The 22,326-nt window shown below is 37.3% G+C and overlaps 1 protein-coding gene across 1 annotated transcript in view; it reads right to left on the bottom strand.

The window, feature by feature from the left end:
- LOC149793028 (uncharacterized) overlaps nt 1-22,326 on the bottom strand; it is a 103,936-nt gene that overhangs the window by 56,121 nt on the left and 25,489 nt on the right. The window contains exons 30-62 of the mRNA XM_089968939.1: nt 21,611-21,838; nt 20,911-21,123; nt 20,265-20,495; nt 19,600-19,809; nt 18,830-19,060; nt 18,242-18,451; nt 17,670-17,897; nt 17,025-17,237; nt 16,379-16,609; nt 15,714-15,923; nt 14,944-15,174; nt 13,784-14,011; nt 13,109-13,321; nt 12,463-12,693; nt 11,798-12,007; nt 11,028-11,258; nt 10,440-10,649; nt 9,868-10,095; nt 9,184-9,396; nt 8,538-8,768; nt 7,873-8,082; nt 7,103-7,333; nt 6,515-6,724; nt 5,943-6,170; nt 5,267-5,479; nt 4,621-4,851; nt 3,956-4,165; nt 3,186-3,416; nt 2,598-2,807; nt 2,026-2,253; nt 1,332-1,544; nt 686-916; nt 21-230 (exon numbers count right to left, since the gene is read on the bottom strand). Of these exons, the coding sequence (XP_089825065.1) occupies nt 21-230; nt 686-916; nt 1,332-1,544; nt 2,026-2,253; nt 2,598-2,807; nt 3,186-3,416; nt 3,956-4,165; nt 4,621-4,851; nt 5,267-5,479; nt 5,943-6,170; nt 6,515-6,724; nt 7,103-7,333; nt 7,873-8,082; nt 8,538-8,768; nt 9,184-9,396; nt 9,868-10,095; nt 10,440-10,649; nt 11,028-11,258; nt 11,798-12,007; nt 12,463-12,693; nt 13,109-13,321; nt 13,784-14,011; nt 14,944-15,174; nt 15,714-15,923; nt 16,379-16,609; nt 17,025-17,237; nt 17,670-17,897; nt 18,242-18,451; nt 18,830-19,060; nt 19,600-19,809; nt 20,265-20,495; nt 20,911-21,123; nt 21,611-21,838 (7,287 nt within the window). The remainder of the gene's footprint in view (nt 1-20; nt 231-685; nt 917-1,331; nt 1,545-2,025; nt 2,254-2,597; nt 2,808-3,185; nt 3,417-3,955; nt 4,166-4,620; nt 4,852-5,266; nt 5,480-5,942; nt 6,171-6,514; nt 6,725-7,102; nt 7,334-7,872; nt 8,083-8,537; nt 8,769-9,183; nt 9,397-9,867; nt 10,096-10,439; nt 10,650-11,027; nt 11,259-11,797; nt 12,008-12,462; nt 12,694-13,108; nt 13,322-13,783; nt 14,012-14,943; nt 15,175-15,713; nt 15,924-16,378; nt 16,610-17,024; nt 17,238-17,669; nt 17,898-18,241; nt 18,452-18,829; nt 19,061-19,599; nt 19,810-20,264; nt 20,496-20,910; nt 21,124-21,610; nt 21,839-22,326) is intronic.

Below are 22,326 nucleotides of genomic sequence, written 5' to 3'. Positions count from 1 at the left end.
TAAGATATATATGGATTTACATGGAGCTTGGGGTTCTGTTCTGTTATCACAAGACGTGTTGGTAAAGTTCTGACACTGTAGGGTTTGCCTGGAGAACAGATCCGGGTAATGACACTCCAAAGCATCTCCCTTTTGTATTCTCGGATGAGAGCAGTTGTAATACTGGGCACAGTTGTCCTCGCTCGGAACTATGGCTGTCGGATTGGCTGCGCAGAAATCTGGAACATCCACTGTAAAAGACATTGATGGGATAACTTAAGTGAAAACCAAGCTATCTGGAGAAATAAAAGACAATTTTGGTGGCTGATCACATCCTTCCTAACATAAATGTCCATTATTACAGGTAAGAAATAGCTGTTTGGAACATGTCACCTCTGTCTATGATTTCATGTGTATTTGAGGAAGATTTCCAGTGAATAAATATTGTAGTAATCACAAATTCCATGACCTCTTTAACTGAACTCCTTCTGTCTCTTATATCAACGTCATCAACGGGTGATTTATAATTCAAGATCGCCCTATGTAATGTAGAAGTGTTTTATTACATTCATGCAAGTTTAAAGTTCAAATGGAGTCGAGAAGGATTCGTTTATGAACTTGATTTGGCGACGATTATGATATATTTGGTCATTACTGGCAGTGGAATTAGTGCCTTTATAAATAGGCCCATTGTAATTTCTAGTACCTTTGATGACCGAAGTCTTGCATTTTCTTTCTTTGGGATGGAAGTACTCTCCCTTGGAACACTGGCTGATTTCCATGGTTCGATTCATATAACACGTGACATACTCTGATTTCCATTCTCGACCAGCAAATCGGTTTACACCATCAGGGAGGCCAATACAGCTAGGAAGTCTTTCAGGGCAAGGCAGGCAACTCGAATTTGTACTATGACAAAGATTTTGATCATACTGACCTGAAATGGACATAACATTTATCATCTAAGAATGATGCTTTTATAAAAGTAGTGGAATGACAAAGAGTTAGAAAATACGCTTGAGAAGTGTGGCTGAGATTAACTACAAATAACCATATAACGTAGATAGAAAATGACAGTGAGTCGGATATATTTATCACATGACTGCTATATCTTATTCATGTGGCTTATCATCCCCCTCCATGAAATCCATTTTCAATGGCGAAGATCTATTCAGGAGAAAATACGGTTTGAAAAAAGGAAATATACCCAAGATATGTTTATACTTGTAAAGGTTCCCTAAACATTTAAATATTAGTTCTAATTTAATGATGTTCATCTTCTTCATGCATATGATAAAACTAGGTACTTTTCAGCATATTTCTCATAGCAGTATTATATCAAAATAATTTACATGGCGCTTGTGGTTCCGTTCTATTTTCGCATTGAACCAACGTAAAGTTTTCGCATTGATTCGTCTTAGTGGAGAAAAGATCTGGATATCTGCACTCGACTGGATTCCCTCCTATTCTTGATTTGACATCAGAGCAGTTGTAGTAGTTGGCACAGTTTGTATCGCTTGCAAACACAGCTGTTGGGTGAGCCTTGCAATAGTCAGGAATGGTACCTGTAAGTGTATTGGTAACAAAGATTATATATATATATATATATATATATATATATATATATATATATATATATATATATATATATATATTGCACGCATCCTTACGGTCAGTGTTCTCGCCTCATAAAGTTACTTTTTGGTAACTAACGATAACAATTTCATTATTTCGCCACACATTTCTTAACTCTTCATCAAGAAGGCAAAAAGCTAACAGAGGACAATGCACAGATATACTAAAATTCACGTCCAAACCCAGCACAAATCGTGCCTATCCATATTTGTCAATTATCATTGTACACGCTACGTTTCTTCTTAACATCAACGTTTTGCATATCAAAAGTGTCCGACTCTTGACGCAGGTTCTTAAGACATTGTTTAATCTGGACCTGATCAGCCATCAATTGGAGATGGCACTAAGTATACTCATGACACACCACCCTGCTCAGAATGGTGATACATTTGAAAATGATGTCATCCTTACCTTGAGTCACTTTATCCTGACACTTTCTCAGAATTGGATGAAAGTAACCGACGGCACACTTCTTGGTCTCCATCGTTCGGTTCTGGAAACACGTGACATAGTAATCCGACCATTCGCGACCGATGAAAGGATTGCTTCCATCAGGTTGACCAACACAGCTGGAATGCTTCTCTGGACAGGGAGAACACGTCGGGTCATTTCCGTTGCAGATATTCTGTTGATATTCACCTTCAACATAAGAAAACTAGTTTAGTCGTTCCTGATTCATCAAAAGCGAAAACAACTTCAAATTACAATGGATTCTCTACTTACAACTGTAACATGCATGTATGCTGATTCATTCGTCTGAAGCGTAAGTGCTGCATTTATCCACTTAAAATACAGAAAATCAGCATTAAATGGTCGTCCCTTCTGATACTGCAGTCAGGCTAGGAACTTTTGATCGGTTTGGCAAAATTTCATCTCTATCGTCTTTTGGATTAATTTCTAACAGATTACTTTCTTTATTTAAATAATTTAAAGAAATAAGGTTCATCAAAACAAAAAAGAACAGGTTAAAGAATTCAACTCACAAGGCGCTTGCGGTTCCATTCGGAAATCACATGATGTATTTGTGAAGACTTTACAATGCATTGTCAATCTTGAGAAGAGGTCTGGATATTTGCATTCCATGGCCGTTCCATTTCTGGAGTTGGGATCAGAGCAATTAAAAAACTGGGCGCAGTCATCCTCATCTGCAACTATTGCCGATGGATTTGACGCGCAATAGTCCGGGACGTCAACTGAGATTAAAGACATATTTTCATCGATTAGAAATACCGCATCATTTATTAGAGCGAAAGTCGACGCTGTAAACAGTGTAAGCAAGGGATATATATTGAGCAACTTGGATGCCCTCTTTTGTTACTCGTTGCAAACGGTAATTTATCTGAAACGGGCAAACCAACGATGCTTATCAATTTCGACGTATTCCAATGGAAAACGATATTAACCTATCATTAGAAACCTACTTTCATTCTATTGCAATTTAAAGAAACTGAAAGTGACTCTACCATTAAATCTGCTAGTAATTCAAGCTGACTCTGAGGCTAATGTTGTACACGGTGTTCTTGCAATACTAGTAATCTACACAGACCATTCTTTAACAGCTTTCAATTTACCTGTAAGAACTTTTGTTTGGCATTTTCTATCCTTTGGATGGAAATACTGCCCGTTCGGACACTTCTTCTGATCCATTGTTCTATTCTTGAAGCAGACTGTGTAATCGGATTTCCATTCTCGACCTAAGAATACATTCACACCATCCGGAAGCCCAACACAGCTCGATAATCTTGTTGAGCATGGGATGCAGCTGGTGTTAGTTGTCTTGCACTGATTTTCGTCGTATTCGCCTACAAATAAGATAGAGAAAGGTTTATACCTGCTAAAATATGATATTGTATTTAACATTAAATTTTAGACCTGAAAATGAATGCATTTACTGAAACGCTTTCTTTTGCCAGTTTACTTCATATGGTTTTCATGCCCTAAATGAGGGATGGAACTGTCAGATTTATACTTACAAAGATAACAGCCTGGCCTCACTTCACAATACTTCATTCAAGACTCACAAACTTTTATTTGAGCCATTAAAAGAGCTTCTGTACACGACGAAAGTACTCAGTCACTTTGGTTCCATTGAAGTACATTTTCATCCTTCTCATCTCTACCAAATTATCAACTGAATAATAGATGCATTACCACGATATCAAATTACCAAATCTAGTTCTGGCACGCAAACAGACGTTTAAGAATAAATAGAAAACCATATGTGTAACAAATTATAGTTCTAAATTTAAGGACGTTGAATCAGTTTTCTAATGTAGGTCGCTCTTCTGGTTGCACATCTAGTACACGAAACTAGTGAATTGAAAGATATATATGGATTTACATGGAGCTTGGGGTTCTGTTCTGTTATCACAAGACGTGTTGGTAAAGTTCTGACACTGTAGGGTTTGCCTGGAGAACAGATCCGGGTAATGACACTCCAAAGCATCTCCCTTTTGTATTCTCGGATGAGAGCAGTTGTAATACTGGGCACAGTTGTCCTCGCTCGGAACTATGGCTGTCGGATTTGCTGCGCAGAAATCTGGAACATCGACTGTAAAAGACATTGATGGGATAACTTAAGTGAAAACCAAGCTATCTGGAGAAATAAAAGACAATTTTGGTGGCTGATCACATCCTTCCTAACATAAATGTCCATTATTACAGGTAAGAAATAGCTGTTTGGAACATGTCACCGCTCTCTATGATTTCCTGTGTATTTGAGAAAGATTTCCAGTGAAAAAATATTGTAGTAATCACAAATTCCATAACCTCTTTAATTGAACTCCTTCTGTCTCTTATATCAACGTCATCAACGGGTGATTTATAATTCAAGATCGCCCTATGTAATGTAGAAGTGTTTTATTACATTCATGCAAGTTTAAAGTTCAAATGGAGTCGAGAAGGATTCGTTTATGAACTTGATTTGGCGACGATTATGATATATTTGGTCATTACTGGCAGTGGAATTAGTGCCTTTATAAATAGGCCCATTGTAATTTCTAGTACCTTTGATGACCGAAGTCTTGCATTTTCTTTCTTTGGGATGGAAGTACTCTCCCTTGGAACACTGGCTGATTTCCATGGTTCGATTCATATAACACGTGACATACTCTGATTTCCATTCTCGACCAGCAAATCGGTTTACACCATCAGGGAGGCCAATACAGCTAGGAAGTCTTTCAGGGCAAGGCAGGCAACTCGAATTTGTACTATGACAAAGATTTTGATCATACTGACCTGAAATGGTCATAACATTTATCATCTAAGAATGATGCTTTTATAAAAGTAGTGGAATGACAAAGAGTTAGAAAATACGCTTGAGAAGTGTGGCTGAGATTAACTACAAATAACCATATAACGTAGATAGAAAATGACAGTGAGTCGGATATATTTATCACATGACTGCTATATCTTATTCATGTGGCTTATCATCTCCCTCCATGAAATCCATTTTCAATGGCGAAGATCTATTCAGGAGAAAATACGGTTTGAAAAAAGGAAATATACCCAAGATATGTTTATACTTGTAAAGGTTCCCTAAACATTTAAATATTAGTTCTAATTTAATGATGTTCATCTTCTTCATGCATATGATAAAACTAGGTACTTTTCAGCATATTTCTCATAGCAGTATTATATCAAAATAATTTACATGGCGCTTGTGGTTCCGTTCTATTTTCGCATTGAACCAACGTAAAGTTTTCGCATTGATTCGTCTTAGTGGAGAAAAGATCTGGATATCTGCACTCGACTGGATTCCCTCCTATTCTTGATTTGACATCAGAGCAGTTGTAGTAGTTGGCACAGTTTGTATCGCTTGCAAACACAGCTGTTGGGTGAGCCTTGCAATAGTCAGGAATGGTACCTGTAAGTGTATTGGTAACAAAGATTATATATATATATATATATATATATATATATATATATATATATATATTGCACGCATCCTTACGGTCAGTGTTCTCGCCTCATAAAGTTACTTTTTGGTAACTAACGATAACAATTTCATTATTTCGCCACACATTTCTTAACTCTTCATCAAGAAGGCAAAAAGCTAACAGAGGACAATGCACAGATATACTAAAATTCACGTCCAAACCCAGCACAAATCGTGCCTATCCATATTTGTCAATTATCATTGTACACGCTACGTTTCTTCTTAACATCAACGTTTTGCATATCAAAAGTGTCCGACTCTTGACGCAGGTTCTTAAGACATTGTTTAATCTGGACCTGATCAGCCATCAATTGGAGATGGCACTAAGTATACTCATGACACACCACCCTGCTCAGAATGGTGATACATTTGAAAATGATGTCATCCTTACCTTGAGTCACTTTATCCTGACACTTTCTCAGAATTGGATGAAAGTAACCGACGGCACACTTCTTGGTCTCCATCGTTCGGTTCTGGAAACACGTGACATAGTAATCCGACCATTCGCGACCGATGAAAGGATTGCTTCCATCAGGTTGACCAACACAGCTGGAATGCTTCTCTGGACAGGGAGAACACGTCGGGTCATTTCCGTTGCAGATATTCTGTTGATATTCACCTTCAACATAAGAAAACTAGTTTAGTCGTTCCTGATTCATCAAAAGCGAAAACAACTTCAAATTACAATGGATTCTCTACTTACAACTGTAACATGCATGTATGCTGATTCATTCGTCTGAAGCGTAAGTGCTGCATTTTTCAACATAAAATACAGAAAATCAGCATTAAATGGTCGTCCCTTCTGATACTGCAGTCAGGCTAGGAACTTTTGATCGGTTTGACAAAATTTCATCTCTATCGTCTTTTGGATTAATTTCTAACAGATTACTTTCTTTATTTAAATAATTTAAAGAAATAAGGTTCATCAAAACAAAAAAGAACAGGTTAAAGAATTCAACTCACAAGGCGCTTGCGGTTCCATTCGGAAATCACATGATGTATTTGTGAAGACTTCACAATGCATTGTCAGTCTTGAGAAGAGGTCTGGATATTTGCATTCCATGGCCGTTCCATTTCTGGAGTTGGGATCAGAGCAATTAAAAAACTGGGCGCAGTCATCCTCATCTGCAACTATTGCCGATGGATTTGACGCGCAATAGTCCGGGACGTCAACTGAGATTAAAGACATATTTTCATCGATTAGAAATACCGCATCATTTATTAGAGCGAAAGTCGACGCTGTAAACAGTGTAAGCAAGGGATATATATTGAGCAACTTGGATGCCCTCTTTTGTTACTCGTTGCAAACGGTAATTTATCTGAAACGGGCAAACCAACGATGCTTATCAATTTCGACGTATTCCAATGGAAAACGATATTAACCTATCATTAGAAACCTACTTTCATTCTATTGCAATTTAAAGAAACTGAAAGTGACTCTACCATTAAATCTGCTAGTAATTCAAGCTGACTCTGAGGCTAATGTTGTACACGGTGTTCTTGCAATACTAGTAATCTACACAGACCATTCTTTAACAGCTTTCAATTTACCTGTAAGAACTTTTGTTTGGCATTTTCTATCCTTTGGATGGAAATACTGCCCGTTCGGACACTTCTTCTGATCCATTGTTCTATTCTTGAAGCAGACTGTGTAATCGGATTTCCATTCTCGACCTAAGAATACATTCACACCATCCGGAAGCCCAACACAGCTCGATAATCTTGTTGAGCATGGGATGCAGCTGGTGTTAGTTGTCTTGCACTGATTTTCGTCGTATTCGCCTACAAATAAGATAGAGAAAGGTTTATACCTGCTAAAATATGATATTGTATTTAACATTAAATTTTAGACCTGAAAATGAATGCATTTACTGAAACGCTTTCTTTTGCCAGTTTACTTCATATGGTTTTCATGCCCTAAATGAGGGATGGAACTGTCAGATTTATACTTACAAAGATAACAGCCTGGCCTCACTTCACAATACTTCATTCAAGACTCACAAACTTTTATTTGAGCCATTAAAAGAGCTTCTGTACACGACGAAAGTACTCAGTCACTTTGGTTCCATTGAAGTACATTTTCATCCTTCTCATCTCTACCAAATTATCAACTGAATAATAGATGCATTACCACGATATCAAATTACCAAATCTAGTTCTGGCACGCAAACAGACGTTTAAGAATAAATAGAAAACCATATGTGTAACAAATTATAGTTCTAAATTTAAGGACGTTGAATCAGTTTTCTAATGTAGGTCGCTCTTCTGGTTGCACATCTAGTACACGAAACTAGTGAATTGAAAGATATATATGGATTTACATGGAGCTTGGGGTTCTGTTCTGTTATCACAAGACGTGTTGGTAAAGTTCTGACACTGTAGGGTTTGCCTGGAGAACAGATCCGGGTAATGACACTCCAAAGCATCTCCCTTTTGTATTCTCGGATGAGAGCAGTTGTAATACTGGGCACAGTTGTCCTTGCTCGGAACTATGGCTGTCGGATTTGCTGCGCAGAAATCTGGAACATCGACTGTAAAAGACATTGATGGGATAACTTAAGTGAAAACCAAGCTATCTGGAGAAATAAAAGACAATTTTGGTGGCTGATCACATCCTTCCTAACATAAATGTCCATTATTACAGGTAAGAAATAGCTGTTTGGAACATGTCACCGCTCTCTATGATTTCCTGTGTATTTGAGAAAGATTTCCAGTGAAAAAATATTGTAGTAATCACAAATTCCATAACCTCTTTAATTGAACTCCTTCTGTCTCTTATATCAACGTCATCAACGGGTGATTTATAATTCAAGATCGCCCTATGTAATGTAGAAGTGTTTTATTACATTCATGCAAGTTTAAAGTTCAAATGGAGTCGAGAAGGATTCGTTTATGAACTTGATTTGGCGACGATTATGATATATTTGGTCATTACTGGCAGTGGAATTAGTGCCTTTATAAATAGGCCCATTGTAATTTCTAGTACCTTTGATGACCGAAGTCTTGCATTTTCTTTCTTTGGGATGGAAGTACTCTCCCTTGGAACACTGGCTGATTTCCATGGTTCGATTCATATAACACGTGACATACTCTGATTTCCATTCTCGACCAGCAAATCGGTTTACACCATCAGGGAGGCCAATACAGCTAGGAAGTCTTTCAGGGCAAGGCAGGCAACTCGAATATGTACTATGACAAAGATTTTGATCATACTGACCTGAAATGGTCATAACATTTATCATCTAAGAATGATGCTTTTATAAAAGTAGTGGAATGACAAAGAGTTAGAAAATACGCTTGAGAAGTGTGGCTGAGATTAACTACAAATAACCATATAACGTAGATAGAAAATGACAGTGAGTCGGATATATTTATCACATGACTGCTATATCTTATTCATGTGGCTTATCATCCCCCTCCATGAAATCCATTTTCAATGGCGAAGATCTATTCAGGAGAAAATACGGTTTGAAAAAAGGAAATATACCCAAGATATGTTTATACTTGTAAAGGTTCCCTAAACATTTAAATATTAGTTCTAATTTAATGATGTTCATCTTCTTCATGCATATGATAAAACTAGGTACTTTTCAGCATATTTCTCATAGCAGTATTATATCAAAATAATTTACATGGCGCTTGTGGTTCCGTTCTATTTTCGCATTGAACCAACGTAAAGTTTTCGCATTGATTCGTCTTAGTGGAGAAAAGATCTGGATATCTGCACTCGACTGGATTCCCTCCTATTCTTGATTTGACATCAGAGCAGTTGTAGTAGTTGGCACAGTTTGTATCGCTTGCAAACACAGCTGTTGGGTGAGCCTTGCAATAGTCAGGAATGGTACCTGTAAGTGTATTGGTAACAAAGATTATATATATATATATATATATATATATATATATATATATATATATATATATATATTGCACGCATCCTTACGGTCAGTGTTCTCGCCTCATAAAGTTACTTTTTGGTAACTAACGATAACAATTTCATTATTTCGCCACACATTTCTTAACTCTTCATCAAGAAGGCAAAAAGCTAACAGAGGACAATGCACAGATATACTAAAATTCACGTCCAAACCCAGCACAAATCGTGCCTATCCATATTTGTCAATTATCATTGTACACGCTACGTTTCTTCTTAACATCAACGTTTTGCATATCAAAAGTGTCCGACTCTTGACGCAGGTTCTTAAGACATTGTTTAATCTGGACCTGATCAGCCATCAATTGGAGATGGCACTAAGTATACTCATGACACACCACCCTGCTCAGAATGGTGATACATTTGAAAATGATGTCATCCTTACCTTGAGTCACTTTATCCTGACACTTTCTCAGAATTGGATGAAAGTAACCGACGGCACACTTCTTGGTCTCCATCGTTCGGTTCTGGAAACACGTGACATAGTAATCCGACCATTCGCGACCGATGAAAGGATTGCTTCCATCAGGTTGACCAACACAGCTGGAATGCTTCTCTGGACAGGGAGAACACGTCGGGTCATTTCCGTTGCAGATATTCTGTTGATATTCACCTTCAACATAAGAAAACTAGTTTAGTCGTTCCTGATTCATCAAAAGCGAAAACAACTTCAAATTACAATGGATTCTCTACTTACAACTGTAACATGCATGTATGCTGATTCATTCGTCTGAAGCGTAAGTGCTGCATTTTTCAACATAAAATACAGAAAATCAGCATTAAATGGTCGTCCCTTCTGATACTGCAGTCAGGCTAGGAACTTTTGATCGGTTTGACAAAATTTCATCTCTATCGTCTTTTGGATTAATTTCTAACAGATTACTTTCTTTATTTAAATAATTTAAAGAAATAAGGTTCATCAAAACAAAAAAGAACAGGTTAAAGAATTCAACTCACAAGGCGCTTGCGGTTCCATTCGGAAATCACATGATGTATTTGTGAAGACTTCACAATGCATTGTCAGTCTTGAGAAGAGGTCTGGATATTTGCATTCCATGGCCGTTCCATTTCTGGAGTTGGGATCAGAGCAATTAAAAAACTGGGCGCAGTCATCCTCATCTGCAACTATTGCCGATGGATTTGACGCGCAATAGTCCGGGACGTCAACTGAGATTAAAGACATATTTTCATCGATTAGAAATACCGCATCATTTATTAGAGCGAAAGTCGACGCTGTAAACAGTGTAAGCAAGGGATATATATTGAGCAACTTGGATGCCCTCTTTTGTTACTCGTTGCAAACGGTAATTTATCTGAAACGGGCAAACCAACGATGCTTATCAATTTCGACGTATTCCAATGGAAAACGATATTAACCTATCATTAGAAACCTACTTTCATTCTATTGCAATTTAAAGAAACTGAAAGTGACTCTACCATTAAATCTGCTAGTAATTCAAGCTGACTCTGAGGCTAATGTTGTACACGGTGTTCTTGCAATACTAGTAATCTACACAGACCATTCTTTAACAGCTTTCAATTTACCTGTAAGAACTTTTGTTTGGCATTTTCTATCCTTTGGATGGAAATACTGCCCGTTCGGACACTTCTTCTGATCCATTGTTCTATTCTTGAAGCAGACTGTGTAATCGGATTTCCATTCTCGACCTAAGAATACATTCACACCATCCGGAAGCCCAACACAGCTCGATAATCTTGTTGAGCATGGGATGCAGCTGGTGTTAGTTGTCTTGCACTGATTTTCGTCGTATTCGCCTACAAATAAGATAGAGAAAGGTTTATACCTGCTAAAATATGATATTGTATTTAACATTAAATTTTAGACCTGAAAATGAACGCATTTACTCAAACGCTTTCTTTTGCCAGTTTACTTCATATGGTTTTCATGCCCTAAATGAGGGATGGAACTGTCAGATTTATACTTACAAAGATAACAGCCTGGCCTCACTTCACAATACTTCATTCAAGACTCACAAACTTTTATTTGAGCCATTAAAAGAGCTTCTGTACACGACGAAAGTACTCAGTCACTTTGGTTCCATTGAAGTACATTTTCATCCTTCTCATCTCTACCAAATTATCAACTGAATAATAGATGCATTACCACGATATCAAATTACCAAATCTAGTTCTGGCACGCAAACAGACGTTTAAGAATAAATAGAAAACCATATGTGTAACAAATTATAGTTCTAAATTTAAGGACGTTGAATCAGTTTTCTAATGTAGGTCGCTCTTCTGGTTGCACATCTAGTACACGAAACTAGTGAATTGAAAGATATATATGGATTTACATGGAGCTTGGGGTTCTGTTCTGTTATCACAAGACGTGTTGGTAAAGTTCTGACACTGTAGGGTTTGCCTGGAGAACAGATCCGGGTAATGACACTCCAAAGCATCTCCCTTTTGTATTCTCGGATGAGAGCAGTTGTAATACTGGGCACAGTTGTCCTCGCTCGGAACTATGGCTGTCGGATTTGCTGCGCAGAAATCTGGAACATCGACTGTAAAAGACATTGATGGGATAACTTAAGTGAAAACCAAGCTATCTGGAGAAATAAAAGACAATTTTGGTGGCTGATCACATCCTTCCTAACATAAATGTCCATTATTACAGGTAAGAAATAGCTGTTTGGAACATGTCACCTCTCTCTATGATTTCCTGTGTATTTGAGAAAGATTTCCAGTGAAAAAATATTGTAGTAATCACAAATTCCATAACCTCTTTAATTGAACTCCTTCTGTCTCTTATATCAACGTCATCAACGGGTGATTTATAATTCAAGATCGCCCTATGTAATGTAGAAGTGTTTTATTACATTCATGCAAGTTTAAAGTTCAAATGGAGTCGAGAAGGATTCGTTTATGAACTTGATTTGGCGACGATTATGATATATTTGGTCATTACTGGCAGTGGAATTAGTGCCTTTATAAATAGGCCCATTGTAATTTCTAGTACCTTTGATGACCGAAGTCTTGCATTTTCTTTCTTTGGGATGGAAGTACTCTCCCTTGGAACACTGGCTGATTTCCATGGTTCGATTCATATAACACGTGACATACTCTGATTTCCATTCTCGACCAGCAAATCGGTTTACACCATCAGGGAGGCCAATACAGCTAGGAAGTCTTTCAGGGCAAGGCAGGCAACTCGAATTTGTACTATGACAAAGATTTTGATCATACTGACCTGAAATGGTCATAACATTTATCATCTAAGAATGATGCTTTTATAAAAGTAGTGGAATGACAAAGAGTTAGAAAATACGCTTGAGAAGTGTGGCTGAGATTAACTACAAATAACCATATAACGTAGATAGAAAATGACAGTGAGTCGGATATATTTATCACATGACTGCTATATCTTATTCATGTGGCTTATCATCTCCCTCCATGAAATCCATTTTCAATGGCAAAGATCTATTCAGGAGAAAATACGGTTTGAAAAAAGGAAATATACCCAAGATATGTTTATACTTGTAAAGGTTCCCTAAACATTTAAATATTAGTTCTAATTTAATGATGTTCATCTTCTTCATGCATATGATAAAACTAGGTACTTTTCAGCATATTTCTCATAGCAGTATTATATCAAAATAATTTACATGGCGCTTGTGGTTCCGTTCTATTTTCGCATTGAACCAACGTAAAGTTTTCGCATTGATTCGTCTTAGTGGAGAAAAGATCTGGATATCTGCACTCGACTGGATTCCCTCCTATTCTTGATTTGACATCAGAGCAGTTGTAGTAGTTGGCACAGTTTGTATCGCTTGCAAACACAGCTGTTGGGTGAGCCTTGCAATAGTCAGGAATGGTACCTGTAAGTGTATTGGTAACAAAGATTATATATATATATATATATATATATATATATATATATATATATATATATATATATATATATATATATATATCTCGCCTCATAAAGTTACTTTTTGGTAACTAACGATAACAATTTCATTATTTCGCCACACATTTCTTAACTCTTCATCAAGAAGGCAAAAAGCTAACAGAGGACAATGCACAGATATACTAAAATTCACGTCCAAACCCAGCACAAATCGTGCCTATCCATATTTGTCAATTATCATTGTACACGCTACGTTTCTTCTTAACATCAACGTTTTGCATATCAAAAGTGTCCGACTCTTGACGCAGGTTCTTAAGACATTGTTTAATCTGGACCTGATCAGCCATCAATTGGAGATGGCACTAAGTATACTCATGACACACCACCCTGCTCAGAATGGTGATACATTTGAAAATGATGTCATCCTTACCTTGAGTCACTTTATCCTGACACTTTCTCAGAATTGGATGAAAGTAACCGACGGCACACTTCTTGGTCTCCATCGTTCGGTTCTGGAAACACGTGACATAGTAATCCGACCATTCGCGACCGATGAAAGGATTGCTTCCATCAGGTTGACCAACACAGCTGGAATGCTTCTCTGGACAGGGAGAACACGTCGGGTCATTTCCGTTGCAGATATTCTGTTGATATTCACCTTCAACATAAGAAAACTAGTTTAGTCGTTCCTGATTCATCAAAAGCGAAAACAACTTCAAATTACAATGGATTCTCTACTTACAACTGTAACATGCATGTATGCTGATTCATTCGTCTGAAGCGTAAGTGCTGCATTTTTCAACATAAAATACAGAAAATCAGCATTAAATGGTCGTCCCTTCTGATACTGCAGTCAGGCTAGGAACTTTTGATCGGTTTGACAAAATTTCATCTCTATCGTCTTTTGGATTAATTTCTAACAGATTACTTTCTTTATTTAAATAATTTAAAGAAATAAGGTTCATCAAAACAAAAAAGAACAGGTTAAAGAATTCAACTCACAAGGCGCTTGCGGTTCCATTCGGAAATCACATGATGTATTTGTGAAGACTTCACAATGCATAGTCAGTCTTGAGAAGAGGTCTGGATATTTGCATTCCATGGCCGTTCCATTTCTGGAGTTGGGATCAGAGCAATTAAAAAACTGGGCGCAGTCATCCTCATCTGCAACTATTGCCGATGGATTCGACGCGCAATAGTCCGGGACGTCAACTGAGATTAAAGACATATTTTCATCGATTAGAAATACCGCATCATTTATTAGAGCGAAAGTCGACGCTGTAAACAGTGTAAGCAAGGGATATATATTGAGCAACTTGGATGCCCTCTTTTGTTACTCGTTGCAAACGGTAATTTATCTGAAACGGGCAAACCAACGATGCTTATCAATTTCGACGTATTCCAATGGAAAACGATATTAACCTATCATTAGAAACCTACTTTCATTCTATTGCAATTTAAAGAAACTGAAAGTGACTCTACCATTAAATCTGCTAGTAATTCAAGCTGACTCTGAGGCTAATGTTGTACACGGTGTTCTTGCAATACTAGTAATCTACACAGACCATTCTTTAACAGCTTTCAATTTACCTGTAAGAACTTTTGTTTGGCATTTTCTATCCTTTGGATGGAAATACTGCCCGTTCGGACACTTCTTCTGATCCATTGTTCTATTCTTGAAGCAGACTGTGTAATCGGATTTCCATTCTCGACCTAAGAATACATTCACACCATCCGGAAGCCCAACACAGCTCGATAATCTTGTTGAGCATGGGATGCAGCTGGTGTTAGTTGTCTTGCACTGATTTTCGTCGTATTCGCCTACAAATAAGATAGAGAAAGGTTTATACCTGCTAAAATATGATATTGTATTTAACATTAAGTTTAAGACCTGAAAATGAATGCATTTACTGAAACGCTTTCTTTTGCCAGTTTACTTCATATGGTTTTCATGCCCTAAATGAGGGATGGAACTGTCAGATTTATACTTACAAAGATAACAGCCTGGCCTCACTTCACAATACTTCATTCAAGACTCACAAACTTTTATTTGAGCCATTAAAAGAGCTTCTGTACACGACGAAAGTACTCAGTCACTTTGGTTCCATTGAAGTACATTTTCATCCTTCTCATCTCTACCAAATTATCAACTGAATAATAGATGCATTACCACGATATCAAATTACCAAATCTAGTTCTGGCACGCAAACAGACGTTTAAGAATAAATAGAAAACCATATGTGTAACAAATTATAGTTCTAAATTTAAGGACGTTGAATCAGTTTTCTAATGTAGGTCGCTCTTCTGGTTGCACATCTAGTACACGAAACTAGTGAATTGAAAGATATATATGGATTTACATGGAGCTTGGGGTTCTGTTCTGTTATCACAAGACGTGTTGGTAAAGTTCTGACACTGTAGGGTTTGCCTGGAGAACAGATCCGGGTAATGACACTCCAAAGCATCTCCCTTTTGTATTCTCGGATGAGAGCAGTTGTAATACTGGGCACAGTTGTCCTCGCTCGGAACTATGGCTGTCGGATTTGCTGCGCAGAAATCTGGAACATCGACTGTAAAAGACATTGATGGGATAACTTAAGTGAAAACCAAGCTATCTGGAGAAATAAAAGACAATTTTGGTGGCTGATCACATCCTTCCTAACATAAATGTCCATTATTACAGGTAAGAAATAGCTGTTTGGAACATGTCACCTCTCTCTATGATTTCCTGTGTATTTGAGAAAGATTTCCAGTGAAAAAATATTGTAGTAATCACAAATTCCATAACCTCTTTAATTGAACTCCTTCTGTCTCTTATATCAACGTCATCAACGGGTGATTTATAATTCAAGATCGCCCTATGTAATGTAGAAGTGTTTTATTACATTCATGCAAGTTTAAAGTTCAAATGGAGTCGAGAAGGATTCGTTTATGAACTTGATTTGGCGACGATTATGATATATTTGGTCATTACTGGCAGTGGAATTAGTGCCTTTATAAATAGGCCCATTGTAATTTCTAGTACCTTTGATGACCGAAGTCTTGCATTTTCTTTCTTTGGGATGGAAGTACTCTCCCTTGGAACACTGGCTGATTTCCATGGTTCGATTCATATAACACGTGACATACTCTGATTTCCATTCTCGACCAGCAAATCGGTTTACACCATCAGGGAGGCCAATACAGCTAGGAAGTCTTTCAGGGCAAGGCAGGCAACTCGAATTTGTACTATGACAAAGATTTTGATCATACTGACCTGAAATGGTCATAACATTTATCATCTAAGAATGATGCTTTTATAAAAGTAGTGGAATGACAAAGAGTTAGAAAATACGCTTGAGAAGTGTGGCTGAGATTAACTACAAATAACCATATAACGTAGATAGAAAATGACAGTGAGTCGGATATATTTATCACATGACTGCTATATCTTATTCATGTGGCTTATCATCCCCCTCCATGAAATCCATTTTCAATGGCGAAGATCTATTCAGGAGAAAATACGGTTTGAAAAAAGGAAATATACCCAAGATATGTTTATACTTGTAAAGGTTCCCTAAACATTTAAATATTAGTTCTAATTTAATGATGTTCATCTTCTTCATGCATATGATAAAACTAGGTACTTTTCAGCATATTTCTCATAGCAGTATTATATCAAAATAATTTACATGGCGCTTGTGGTTCCGTTCTATTTTCGCATTGAACCAACGTAAAGTTTTCGCATTGATTCGTCTTAGTGGAGAAAAGATCTGGATATCTGCACTCGACTGGATTCCCTCCTATTCTTGATTTGACATCAGAGCAGTTGTAGTAGTTGGCACAGTTTGTATCGCTTGCAAACACAGCTGTTGGGTGAGCCTTGCAATAGTCAGGAATGGTACCTGTAAGTGTATTGGTAACAAAGATTATATATATATATATATATATATATATATATATATATATATCTCGCCTCATAAAGTTACTTTTTGGTAACTAACGATAACAATTTCATTATTTCGCCACACATTTCTTAACTCTTCATCAAGAAGGCAAAAAGCTAACAGAGGACAATGCACAGATATACTAAAATTCACGTCCAAACCCAGCACAAATCGTGCCTATCCATATTTGTCAATTATCATTGTACACGCTACGTTTCTTCTTAACATCAACGTTTTGCATATCAAAAGTGTCCGACTCTTGACGCAGGTTCTTAAGACATTGTTTAATCTGGACCTGATCAGCCATCAATTGGAGATGGCACTAAGTATACTCATGACACACCACCCTGCTCAGAATGGTGATACATTTGAAAATGATGTCATCCTTACCTTGAGTCACTTTATCCTGACACTTTCTCAGAATTGGATGAAAGTAACCGACGGCACACTTCTTGGTCTCCATCGTTCGGTTCTGGAAACACGTGACATAGTAATCCGACCATTCGCGACCGATGAAAGGATTGCTTCCATCAGGTTGACCAACACAGCTGGAATGCTTCTCTGGACAGGGAGAACACGTCGGGTCATTTCCGTTGCAGATATTCTGTTGATATTCACCTTCAACATAAGAAAACTAGTTTAGTCGTTCCTGATTCATCAAAAGCGAAAACAACTTCAAATTACAATGGATTCTCTACTTACAACTGTAACATGCATGTATGCTGATTCATTCGTCTGAAGCGTAAGTGCTGCATTTTTCAACATAAAATACAGAAAATCAGCATTAAATGGTCGTCCCTTCTGATACTGCAGTCAGGCTAGGAACTTTTGATCGGTTTGACAAAATTTCATCTCTATCGTCTTTTGGATTAATTTCTAACAGATTACTTTCTTTATTTAAATAATTTAAAGAAATAAGGTTCATCAAAACAAAAAAGAACAGGTTAAAGAATTCAACTCACAAGGCGCTTGCGGTTCCATTCGGAAATCACATGATGTATTTGTGAAGACTTCACAATGCATTGTCAGTCTTGAGAAGAGGTCTGGATATTTGCATTCCATGGCCGTTCCATTTCTGGAGTTGGGATCAGAGCAATTAAAAAACTGGGCGCAGTCATCCTCATCTGCAACTATTGCCGATGGATTTGACGCGCAATAGTCCGGGACGTCAACTGAGATTAAAGACATATTTTCATCGATTAGAAATACCGCATCATTTATTAGAGCGAAAGTCGACGCTGTAAACAGTGTAAGCAAGGGATATATATTGAGCAACTTGGATGCCCTCTTTTGTTACTCGTTGCAAACGGTAATTTATCTGAAACGGGCAAACCAACGATGCTTATCAATTTCGACGTATTCCAATGGAAAACGATATTAACCTATCATTAGAAACCTACTTTCATTCTATTGCAATTTAAAGAAACTGAAAGTGACTCTACCATTAAATCTGCTAGTAATTCAAGCTGACTCTGAGGCTAATGTTGTACACGGTGTTCTTGCAATACTAGTAATCTACACAGACCATTCTTTAACAGCTTTCAATTTACCTGTAAGAACTTTTGTTTGGCATTTTCTATCCTTTGGATGGAAATACTGCCCGTTCGGACACTTCTTCTGATCCATTGTTCTATTCTTGAAGCAGACTGTGTAATCGGATTTCCATTCTCGACCTAAGAATACATTCACACCATCCGGAAGCCCAACACAGCTCGATAATCTTGTTGAGCATGGGATGCAGCTGGTGTTAGTTGTCTTGCACTGATTTTCGTCGTATTCGCCTACAAATAAGATAGAGAAAGGTTTATACCTGCTAAAATATGATATTGTATTTAACATTAAATTTTAGACCTGAAAATGAATGCATTTACTGAAACGCTTTCTTTTGCCAGTTTACTTCATATGGTTTTCATGCCCTAAATGAGGGATGGAACTGTCAGATTTATACTTACAAAGATAACAGCCTGGCCTCACTTCACAATACTTCATTCAAGACTCACAAACTTTTATTTGAGCCATTAAAAGAGCTTCTGTACACGACGAAAGTACTCAGTCACTTTGGTTCCATTGAAGTACATTTTCATCCTTCTCATCTCTACCAAATTATCAACTGAATAATAGATGCATTACCACGATATCAAATTACCAAATCTAGTTCTGGCACGCAAACAGACGTTTAAGAATAAATAGAAAACCATATGTGTAACAAATTATAGTTCTAAATTTAAGGACGTTGAATCAGTTTTCTAATGTAGGTCGCTCTTCTGGTTGCACATCTAGTACACGAAACTAGTGAATTGAAAGATATATATGGATTTACATGGAGCTTGGGGTTCTGTTCTGTTATCACAAGACGTGTTGGTAAAGTTCTGACACTGTAGGGTTTGCCTGGAGAACAGATCCGGGTAATGACACTCCAAAGCATCTCCCTTTTGTATTCTCGGATGAGAGCAGTTGTAATACTGGGCACAGTTGTCCTCGCTCGGAACTATGGCTGTCGGATTTGCTGCGCAGAAATCTGGAACATCGACTGTAAAAGACATTGATGGGATAACTTAAGTGAAAACCAAGCTATCTGGAGAAATAAAAGACAATTTTGGTGGCTGATCACATCCTTCCTAACATAAATGTCCATTATTACAGGTAAGAAATAGCTGTTTGGAACATGTCACCTCTCTCTATGATTTCCTGTGTATTTGAGAAAGATTTCCAGTGAAAAAATATTGTAGTAATCACAAATTCCATAACCTCTTTAATTGAACTCCTTCTGTCTCTTATATCAACGTCATCAACGGGTGATTTATAATTCAAGATCGCCCTATGTAATGTAGAAGTGTTTTATTACATTCATGCAAGTTTAAAGTTCAAATGGAGTCGAGAAGGATTCGTTTATGAACTTGATTTGGCGACGATTATGATATATTTGGTCATTACTGGCAGTGGAATTAGTGCCTTTATAAATAGGCCCATTGTAATTTCTAGTACCTTTGATGACCGAAGTCTTGCATTTTTTTTCTTTGGGATGGAAGTACTCTCCCTTGGAACACTGGCTGATTTCCATGGTTCGATTCATATAACACGTGACATACTCTGATTTCCATTCTCGACCAGCAAATCGGTTTACACCATCAGGGAGGCCAATACAGCTAGGAAGTCTTTCAGGGCAAGGCAGGCAACTCGAATTTGTACTATGACAAAGATTTTGATCATACTGACCTGAAATGGTCATAACATTTATCATCTAAGAATGATGCTTTTATAAAAGTAGTGGAATGACAAAGAGTTAGAAAATACGCTTGAGAAGAGTGGCTGAGATTAACTACAAATAACCATATAACGTAGATAGAAAATGACAGTGAGTCGGATATATTTATCACATGACTGCTATATCTTATTCATGTGGCTTATCATCCCCCTCCATGAAATCCATTTTCAATGGCGAAGATCTATTCAGGAGAAAATACGGTTTGAAAAAAGGAAATATACCCAAGATATGTTTATACTTGTAAAGGTTCCCTAAACATTTAAATATTAGTTCTAATTTAATGATGTTCATCTTCTTCATGCATATGATAAAACTAGGTACTTTTCAGCATATTTCTCATAGCAGTATTATATCAAAATAATTTACATGGCGCTTGTGGTTCCGTTCTATTTTCGCATTGAACCAACGTAAAGTTTTCGCATTGATTCGTCTTAGTGGAGAAAAGATCTGGATATCTGCACTCGACTGGATTCCCTCCTATTCTTGATTTGACATCAGAGCAGTTGTAGTAGTTGGCACAGTTTGTATCGCTTGCAAACACAGCTGTTGGGTGAGCCTTGCAATAGTCAGGAATGGTACCTGTAAGTGTATTGGTAACAAAGATTATATATATATATATATATATATATATATATATATATATATATATATATATATATATATATATATATATATTGCACGCATCCTTACGGTCAGTGTTCTCGCCTCATAAAGTTACTTTTTGGTAACTAACGATAACAATTTCATTATTTCGCCACACATTTCTTAACTCTTCATCAAGAAGGCAAAAAGCTAACAGAGGACAATGCACAGATATACTAAAATTCACGTCCAAACCCAGCACAAATCGTGCCTATCCATATTTGTCAATTATCATTGTACACGCTACGTTTCTTCTTAACATCAACGTTTTGCATATCAAAAGTGTCCGACTCTTGACGCAGGTTCTTAAGACATTGTTTAATCTGGACCTGATCAGCCATCAATTGGAGATGGCACTAAGTATACTCATGACGCACCACCCTGCTCAGAATGGTGATACATTTGAAAATGATGTCATCCTTACCTTGAGTCACTTTATCCTGACACTTTCTCAGAATTGGATGAAAGTAACCGACGGCACACTTCTTGGTCTCCATCGTTCGGTTCTGGAAACACGTGACATAGTAATCCGACCATTCGCGACCGATGAAAGGATTGCTTCCATCAGGTTGACCAACACAGCTGGAATGCTTCTCTGGACAGGGAGAACACGTCGGGTCATTTCCGTTGCAGATATTCTGTTGATATTCACCTTCAACATAAGAAAACTAGTTTAGTCGTTCCTGATTCATCAAAAGCGAAAACAACTTCAAATTACAATGGATTCTCTACTTACAACTGTAACATGCATGTATGCTGATTCATTCGTCTGAAGCGTAAGTGCTGCATTTATCCACTTAAAATACAGAAAATCAGCATTAAATGGTCGTCCCTTCTGATACTGCAGTCAGGCTAGGAACTTTTGATCGGTTTGGCAAAATTTCATCTCTATCGTCTTTTGGATTAATTTCTAACAGATTACTTTCTTTATTTAAATAATTTAAAGAAATAAGGTTCATCAAAACAAAAAAGAACAGGTTAAAGAATTCAACTCACAAGGCGCTTGCGGTTCCATTCGGAAATCACATGATGTATTTGTGAAGACTTCACAATGCATTGTCAGTCTTGAGAAGAGGTCTGGATATTTGCATTCCATGGCCGTTCCATTTCTGGAGTTGGGATCAGAGCAATTAAAAAACT

The sequence above is a fragment of the Sinohyriopsis cumingii genome, chromosome 8, assembly GCF_028554795.1.
Source record: "Sinohyriopsis cumingii isolate HCF-2022 chromosome 8, ASM2855479v2, whole genome shotgun sequence".
Classification (NCBI taxonomy): Eukaryota; Metazoa; Mollusca; class Bivalvia; order Unionida; family Unionidae; genus Sinohyriopsis; species Sinohyriopsis cumingii.
This window is presented reverse-complemented; position numbering and strand designations above follow the sequence as displayed.